The sequence below is a fragment of the Mya arenaria genome, chromosome 16, assembly GCF_026914265.1.
Source record: "Mya arenaria isolate MELC-2E11 chromosome 16, ASM2691426v1".
Classification (NCBI taxonomy): Eukaryota; Metazoa; Mollusca; class Bivalvia; order Myida; family Myidae; genus Mya; species Mya arenaria.
The window spans coordinates 31,170,677-31,180,464 of record NC_069137.1 but is presented as its reverse complement, the minus strand read 5'-3'; the positions used below and the strand labels follow the sequence as shown (position 1 = coordinate 31,180,464).

At 40.9% G+C, this 9,788-nt stretch overlaps 1 protein-coding gene across 1 annotated transcript; it reads left to right on the top strand.

Annotated features, from left to right (window-relative positions):
* The first annotated feature begins 3,297 nt into the window (after positions 1 to 3,297).
* Positions 3,298 to 9,367, top strand: LOC128222402 (PE-PGRS family protein PE_PGRS26-like). The gene is made up of 4 exons (XM_052931382.1): positions 3,298 to 3,432; positions 5,826 to 6,110; positions 6,242 to 6,457; positions 8,898 to 9,367. The coding sequence occupies exons 1-4, from the start codon at positions 3,327 to 3,329 to the stop codon at positions 8,939 to 8,941; spliced, it is 651 nt and encodes a 216-aa protein (XP_052787342.1). The 5' UTR covers positions 3,298 to 3,326; the 3' UTR covers positions 8,942 to 9,367.
* The last annotated feature ends 421 nt before the right edge of the window (positions 9,368 to 9,788 follow it).

The following is a 9,788-nucleotide window of genomic DNA, read 5'->3' as shown; positions in this document are numbered from 1 at the left end:
ATAATTTTGGTACACATGTTTAACGCAATGGAATAACGGTCAACTTTTACTGGTTTCAAACCACCAATTTGGACAAAGCTGTGGTCTCTTTTCAGCTTAGAACTTGCCAAAAATACGACGTCGAATAAAAAATTAGTAAAAGGGTTGACGGATTTAGATAATACTTTGGACATATATTTAACACCATATAATACATGTCGGGATCCTGATTTCGACTTTGGAGGAAGCAGTACTGTTTAACTCCAAAAGTATAATCCACCAAAGTTTGATATAGTTATGGCCCATTTAGAAAGAATGTGTTTACCATGCATGAGTCCAGGCGGCGTGTCCGTTGGCGTGTTGGGATACTCGTCCCCCGCGTGACAGCTAAGGAACAAAGGGAGACGAACACGAAGATCGTACTTAAGGTTCTTACAATGTGACACAATGTACTTTTGCCCTGTTCACATGCACAACATGTTTAATGTGTAAATAAGAATCAGTATATTCACATGAACACTCTTTTGGGTTATTTTCTGTCTGTAAGTACAATTATAAGAAGTTGATGTCCATTCCGGGTAATATTGAACTCGCTGTGTTAAGTACAAATATATTTTACTGTTCACAGCGCCACCAATTAATCCCAGTCAGAGACAGAATCAGCAACAACAGCAACGACAACAGCAGCAACAGCAGCAGCAACAGCAGCAGCAGCGTCAAGGAAATCGACCACCTAGGCCAGGTAAAAGAGCATTTTTGTGGAAATAGAACCTGAACATTATAACGTTCAATGCGTAGAATCAACGCACACAGAAATCTTCAAACTCTTGATATGCTTATTTATCTACACAGTTCTGAAAGAAACATGCAAGCGCATTATTTAATTTAAACATTTTTCTACTGTTGAAATAAGGCCTTTCATGCAGTTGACGTGACAATTCTTCGGCAGGTCTGGTTGGTCCGGGAGCTGTTGGAGAGAGTCATATAGGCGGTGGTCCGGGTAGAAGGGGCGATGGACAAAGGGGCGGTGGTGGACAGATGGGTGGTGGTGCAGGACAATGGGGCACGGGAGGCACAGGGGCAGGTGGAAACCAGGACATGATGCAGATGCTGCTCTCCGGCATGGGCGGTGGCGGTGGAGGCGCAGAGATGGGAGGTAGGGGCGAGGAGAAATGGCATAAAACCTTGCAATTAATGGAAATAAGAGTTAACGTCTTGTTCATCAACTACATATCCTTGATTGTTTTAATATTCAAGATTGTTTCAAATAATATGATTATTATACGTATACTAAATATAGTTCCGCCATTTCGTTTGTCGAGAGGCTGTCAAACCACAGAAAGTGATGAACACCATAAAAAGTTATATTTTATGAACTTACAGGATGTTATGTCTCTACCCGTCTTACGCTATGATAAACGTATAGAGTGAAAATATGCGACTGGAAATATGAATAACGTTAGTGAGCTATTTCGTGAACGTAATATTTTTCTGACTTAAAATGCGAAAGGCGGAGGAGGGATTAAAGAAATGGTAGACCTGTGTTCGTCTTTGCGTGTGTCCTAGGCTGTTTAACCAGAGCATAACTCCAAAAGTGTTTGAGGTATTGACTTCAAACTCAAGAACAAATAAATCATATAAAGGAAAAGTGCAGTGCACAGGAAACGATAACTTTGGCTGCGATCGTTTACCACCTTTTAGCCTAAACTGTTATAATGGGAACTACTTTTATGCGCAGTCACCCATAGTCGCTTATGAGTAAATCCTATCTTGTCATCATTGTTCAGTTTAATATCGTCCCGTCCAGACGTCCTCTAATATACCTATTTTTGTCCGAGGCATGGTTCTAAAATTCTTGGATCTTTCGACTTCAGTTTCTTCACATACTGATAGATCCTGTTCAGGAGATGTGCAATGCATCTGCATGGATTTATTGTACTTATTTCCCGTTCCATACTTTACGTTCGGAGCATTATTCCCAAAGTCTTTTTGAGGTACTGACGTCAAATTTTATATTCAGCTATATCTTAATGACGAGAAGTGCACAGGAACATAACTCTAGATGTTTATTCTTACCCATATCATATTGCTGCATGTACTTTTAAAGAAAATTTGCCATAATGAAAATAATTGAAGTTGTGATTATTTCTAGCAGATAACCACATAACTAAGTTTCTGTATTGATATTCTTGGTTTTTGCCCTTTGTCCAATTCCTATCCACTGTCATAATGCCAAGGAGACTTCATTCGTGTGGGTATATAGCAGCCTGTAACTGCTCTTGTTGTAATTTGTATTTTTTTCGATTTTTTTTTCGATATTTTAGTGTGAAAATACAACACGCCATATAAAAAAATATATTCACGCTAATGTCGTGTTCTGATCCCGTATCATGCTTTAGTGCCGCGCTTTGAGTGCTGCCTTTTACACACTTAGATTTTACGATACTTATTAATGATTCATTTAAGGATTGATCGCATTTTTCTTGCGTTTATGGTGTATGAACGCAGTAGGGCACATGAGCAAACTCCGTGAAGCGCTCTAGCTCTTCTTGGTCATTTGGTCGCTTGAACTTATACACCATAAAGGCAAGAAAAACTACGATCAATCTTAAAGGTACGGGCGAATAGGTGGTCACTGACCAGTACGGTAGAAATTGATATGCAATCTGCAATTATGATAGGAAATAAAGTAAGGAAAAGTTTAAATTCATTGACTCTAGAGTGATTTTGATCGTCATTCGGTGGTAGGTGGGATATAGTGTGATATAAATCGTTATCAAGTGAAATGTTGAATCTAGTGTGATATAAATTGTCGTTCGAGTGAAGGTCGAATCTAGTGTGATATACATCGTCATTCGGGGGAAGGTTGAAATATATTGTCATATACATCTTCTTTCGGGGGAAAGTTGAATCTAGTGTCATATACATCTTCTTTCGGGGGAAAGTTGAATCTAGTGTCATATATATCTTCTTTCGGGGGAAAATTGAATCTAGTGTCATATGCATCTTCTTTCGGGGGAAAGTTGAATCTAGTGTCATATACATCTTCTTTCGGGGGAAAGTTGAATCTAGTGTCATATTCATCGTCATTCGGAGAAATGCTTATAAATGCATAATTTGTCTGTTACCTGATGTTTAAAGTGTATCAAATATAGCAGAGTACACAACCGACGAAGATCTTATTTCATTGTTTTTGTGTCCGTGTTTCAGGTCTAGCCGGAATGCTGGGCGGCGGAAACCCTATGGCGATGTATGCGATGGGCGGGGGCGAGGGATTGGGTGGGCTTTTCGGGGGCGGGCTGGGCGGGCTTGGTGGTATGGCCGGGCTAGGTGGCGGGTCCGGGGGGATGAGCGACATAGCGGCCATGATGGGAGGCATGGGAGGAGGTGGAACCGGCGGCGGGGACATGTTCGCCGGGCTGTTCGGGGGAGGAGGGGCTGCCGGTGGAGCAGGTAGGTCCAATCATAGTTTGTAATTGTATTTGCTCAATTAAGTATTGTCCAAACATATTATATAAACAAAATAACTATTTTAAAAAATAACTCCCCTTTATTGCCTTGTTACAATGTAATCTTATATTATAATATGCACTTCTAGAACAGAGTTTATACGAAATACCTTCAGTTTATTGCAATAACGTTTTTTTTGTTGAACCGGTTTTGTTTCTTCTTTATAGCAGGCTAAATAAAGGTAGTATCAAATAAACAGGGACGGTAGAATTATCACATTTGCCTGCATGGTTTTATCTTTTATCCCTCGGATTTCTCCGGTTCTATTTTCTCAGTAATCGTTCTACCTTTCTCTGGTGTATGAGTGTTTTACGAGGGTGACGGTTTGGTGCTGTGGTCTTCCATCGGTTCTGTTTGCAGACACTTAAAACATAATGGGCTGGATTGCAGTGATGGACCACCTCCCCAATAAACAATTGGTTGGATAGGAGCCATGAACCCCTAAATATCAGATGGTTTGGATTGGAGGGAGGGACCCCTAAATACCCAATGGTTTGGATTGGAGGGAGGGACCCCTAAATATCAAATGGTTTTGATTGGAGGGAGGGACACCTAAATACCCAATGGTTTGGATTCAAAACCATTGGGTATTTAGGTGTTCATCCCTCCTCCAAACTTTGGATTGGAGGGAGGGACCCTTAAATACCAAATGGTTTGGATTGGAGCGAGGGTCTCCCAATAAATAATGGTGGGGATTGGAGGGAGGGACTCCTAAATACCTAATGATTTGGATTGGAGCGACGGTCTCCCCCCCAAAAAAAAAGTGGTGATTGGAGGGAGGGACTCCTAAATACCCAATGATTTGGATTGGAGCGAGGGTCTCCCAATAAAAAAAGTAGTGATTGGAGGGAGGGACCCCTCAATACCCAATGATTTGGATTGGAGCGACGGTCTCCCAATAAATAATGGTGGGGATTGGAGGGAGGGACCCCTCAATACCCAATGATTTGGATTGGAGCGACGGTCTCCCAATAAATAATGGTGGGGATTGGAGGGAGGGACCCCTAAATACCCAATGATTTGGATTGGAGCGAGGGTCTCCCAATGTATAATGGATTGGATTGGAGGGAGGGACTCCCATTAAAAAATGGTGGGGATTGGAGGGAGGGAGCCCTAAAAACCCAATGATTTGGATTGGAGCGACGGTCTCCCAATACAAAACGGATTAGATTGGATGGATTGAGCCCTAAATACCCAATGATTTGGATTGGAGCGACGGTCTCCAAATACATAATAGATTGGATTGGATGGATTAAGACCTAAATACCAAATGATTTGGATTGGAGCGACGGTCTCCAAATACCTAATAGATTGGATTGGATGGATTGAGCCCTAAATACCAAATGATTTGGATTGGAGCAACGGTCTCCCAATGTATAATGGATTGGATTGGAGGGAGGGTCTCCCAATAAACAATGGGTATGCTTGGATGGATTGTCCCCTAAATACACAATGAACAAAAGAACCAAACATTAACAAAGTTTCTCCTTGACAGATATTTGGAGAGCTCTAGAATAAAGAACCAAACATTTACAACTTTTCTCCTTGACAGGTATTTGTAGAGCTATCTAATAAAGAACCAAACATTTACAACTTTTCTCCTTGACAGGTATTTGTAGAGCTATCGAATAAAGAACCAAACATTTACAACTTTTCTCCTTGACAGGTATTTGTAGAGCTATCGAATAAAGAACCAAACACTTACAACTTTTCTCCTTGACAGGTATTTGTAGAGCTATCGAATAAAGAACCAAACATTTACAACTTTTCTCCTTGACAGGTATTTGTAGAGCTATCGTATGTATGTATGTATGTATTTCTTTAGACCTTGCGGTCAAGGATAACCCGTGAAAGTGCAAACACTTATTTCCAACGGATAAAGAATAAAGAACCAAACATTAACAAAGTTTCTCCTTGACATGTGAATGAAGAGCTTTAGGACAAAGAACCAAACATTTACAGCATTGTTTCTAGATATCAAGAATAATAAAAAATGTTTCTCCTTGACAGGTGAATGTTTCCTCCACACAGGTTTTATTGTGTTTTGAAGTTCCAGGTAGTTTTGGTCTTCTGCATGTTTAGTTGGTCCTGCTTACATGACAACTTCAAACATGCTACAATTACAAGTATGTTATTTTATTCGATACATCTAAACTTCACAGTAAATCCCTAAATTGTACTATTATGTTTCAGTTTTGCGACAATAATATTGCAGAAAAAGAAATGGATTCGCATCATTCATGTAGTTATGGAGACGTAACCACTTGAATTTTAGAGTTAGATCAAATATTGACCACTTTGTCCGTAGCATATTTATCGTTACGTTTATTCCTCAGACCCGTTCGCAGCTTTGTTTGGAGGAGGTGGGAATAGCGCAGGTACTGGCGCAGGAGGCGGCAATCCCCTGTCTTCACTCGCAGGAAACGGAGGTGCCGGGGGAGTTGGAGGCCAGGGGGCTGGGGCGGGAGGCGGCATGGACATCTTCGCGGGAATGTCTGGAGGTTCTCCCGGTGTTGGGGGTTCAGGAGCGGGTGGCGCCGGGGCGGCAACAGGCCTAGGAGCGGCGGCAGGAATGGCCGGTATGCTGAATCCAATGGGACCGGGACGCCCGTTTATCCCAGGTATGCATTTTTTATTATTGTTATATTAGCCTTTTTCCAATTCACCCCATTGTAATTAGCAACGTACACTCGCTATTTTTGTCTAAAAAGTGAAACAACTGAGCAATCCATAATTGAACGTTTCTGATCAGGCATGACCCCAGCCCAGGTTTCTGACCTTATGAACGGACGACCGGGTCCGGTGCCCATGGACATCGCTCAGGAGGCGTTGGCCCTACGTACCATTGGGTGGACCCCGGACCAGATCGCAGACACGCTCGGAGACAAGCTGCAGAGACGCTGGAGCAACCCACTGGCCGCTGCCGCCGAGAGAGCCGCTATGGCCGCACTGACAAGGGGGGCTGCAGGTATGTAGCACGCTATCAACCGGCCAGCCCAAGGTTAACTGGGTATTTGCGTGTTGGTTACACAGCTTTTTTGGCGTTCCATGAACCCCACTGTTTTGGAATCATCAGCACCTTTCCTGGGATTTATTAAATTTTTAAGAGAGTTTTCGAAACGCTTCTTGTACTCGCACGTGGTGTCTTCTGTTTGAGTAGTACGTCATCCAGGTTTGTGCATACTTTGAAACGTTTATGTGATAAAAGAAACACATTTAAATTTGTGGTTGTTCGTGCAAAGCGAGTTTTTCATGATCGCCACGTTTCCAACTTTAGTTTCTTCCCAAACGCGACTAAGTGCCTTACACATTGCGACTAAGTGCCTTCAACACTGCGACTAAGTGCCTTACACATTGCGACTAAGTGCCTTACACATTGCGACTAAGTGCCTTACACATTGCGACTAAGTGCCTTCCACATTGCGACTAAGTGCCTTCCACATTGCGACTAAGTGCCTTACACATTGCGACTAAGTGCCTTACACATTGCGACTAAGTGCCTTACACATTGCGACTAAGTGCCTTACACATTGCGACTAAGTGCCTTACACATTGCGACTAAGTGCCTTCCACATTGCGACTAAGTGCCTTCCACATTGCGACTAAGTGCCTTCCACACTGCGACTAAGTGCCTTCCACATTGCGACTAAGTGCCTTCCACATTGCGACTAAGTGCCTTACACATTGCGACTAAGTGTCTCCACATTGCGACTAAGTGCCTTCCACATTGCGACTAAGTGCCTTACACATTGCGACTAAGTGCCTTCCACATTGCGACTAAGTGCATTACACATTGCGACTAAGTGCCTTCCACATTGCGACTAAGTGCCTTACACATTGCGACTAAGTGCCTTCCACATTGCGACTAAGTGCCTTCCACATTGCGACTAAGTGCCTTCCACACTGCGACTAAGTGCCTTACACATTGCGACTAAGTGTCTCCACATTGCGACTAAGTGCCTTCCACATTGCGACTAAGTGCCTTCCACATTGCGACTAAGTGCCTTCCACATTGCGACTAAGTGCCTTACACATTGCGACTAAGTGCCTTCCACATTGCGACTAAGTGCCTTACACATTGCGACTAAGTGCCTTCCACATTGCGACTAAGTGCCTTCCACATTGCGACTAAGTGCCTTCCACATTGCGACTAAGTGCCTTCCACATTGCCACTAAGTGCCTTTCACATTGCGACTAAGTGCCTTACACATTGCGACTAAGTGCCTTACACATGCCTTACACATTGCGACTAAGTGCCTTCCACATTGCGACTAAGTGCCTTCCACATTGCGACTAAGTGCCTTACACATTGCGACTAAGTGCCTTTCACATTGCGACTAAGTGCCTTCCACATTGCGACTAAGTGCCTTACACATTGCGACTAAGTGCCTTCCACATTGCGACTAAGTGCCTTCCACACTGCGACTAAGTGCCTTCCACATTGCGACTAAGTGCCTTCCACATTGCGACTAAGTGCCTTCCACATTGCGACTAAGTGCCTTCCACATTGCGACTAAGTGCCTTCCACATTGCGACTAAGTGCCTTCCACATTGCAAAATGACCAAAACATTAAAAAATGAAAATGTCATTTTATATTTAATTTGAGGTTCAATATGTAATAAGGAGCAAGTTTACTAAACAAGATTTTATCAAATTTTGGCTCAAACCCATTTGAATTTTATCGAAAATTCTCTACAAAACGAATATGTTTGTATTTTTAAATCAATACTATCATGTGGCTTTGAGGGGATTGCTTATTCTAGAAAACACTTATTATTTTTACATACAAGAAGCGAGGTTAAATAACTAATGTTTACAGTTTTTATTTATTTAACATGATTCTTATTTAAAAAGATATATATGCTATGACATTGCTGTGATCTTTGTCTATCATATGTCAAACTATTTGGCAGAAAGACATTATGTTTTATATATAAAACTAAAAGCATCCTATTTGGCGGAGCTGGCCATTGTATTTAAAGGGTTCTCTCGCGTTCTTAATGATCATACATGGACAGTTTTCATTCCATGCGATATGTGAGCAAGCTGCCTGTATGTAACAATGGTTTGACGTCATTAGAAGTTTAAATAAGAGTTATTTTGTTTATAATCTTTGAAAATATAACAGAAAAATCTTCATTTTGTCGAAAAGCGTTAGTAACACTATTGATAATAAGGAGGTTTTTCACTTCAATTTAGGAAATTCTATATAATTAGGTATTTGTCAGCTACTGTTTTGTGTGTGATTATATCGATAAATAAAAAAATGAAGAAAAAAAACGCCATAAAAATTAGATTCATAAAATCTAGTGCAAGTACAGCCATAAGCGGACGTCAACTTCGACCTTTGTTTCACTTTCATTGCTTCCACGCAGAATAACTGTGCACTTGTTCGTTTTCCTTGCAGGTGGAGGTCCGGGCATGGGCGGTCCCGCAGGTCGAAGAGCATAATGGAAACATACTGCCTTGTGATATGTCCATGTTTTACTTATGTAATCTCTCTCTCCCTTGTGGCAAATATGACCGTGTTCCAAGATATGAAAGATTAGAATATTTCATACGCTGTAATGTTGGGTGTATTTATTACGGACAGGTTTACATGACGTCCATTTTGGGGTTATGGATCTCTACAAAAGTGTATATAGGACTTTTTTTCTTTTTAAACTGCATTAATTGTATTCATTTCTTGTACCTATCTTCGATATAATGATTTACATGTTGCTTATTTAAAGTTTTTTTTTCAAATGATACACTACTCATGTATTTTTGCAGTTTTGCAGATATCTAAAATAATAACAAGCATACTAAAATTGTATAAAACACTTTTAATTACAATGTCTTTGTATTTAATTTATATGGAATAAAATGATATGAACATACAGAGTTGCCGCTAGTAAAATGGAACAAGAGCGCATGAGAACGTGCATTATGACCCGCAATGATCCATATATAGATATAGTATGCCAACATATTGTAGTCATTTTCTTTTAAATATAAAAGTGTTTCAATCAAAAAGAGCATACAGTGTTAACTGTAAAAAATATCCGCCAATTCAAGGGCTGTAATTATTTATAGTGAACGATATAATATTATCAGATATATGAGATAATACTGTCCATACACGATGCGACCGACAAAACTTTGTACAAATTTGAACAGAAAGATTTTTGTACATCAAATATTATTTTTTATCCTGATAAAAACTACAGTTCAAGGATTCTAACTATCACCTAGGATACCAGCGGCAATTTGGCTGGGTTTCGGGTGTTAAACCCATCTTAGATGTCATGATAATTTG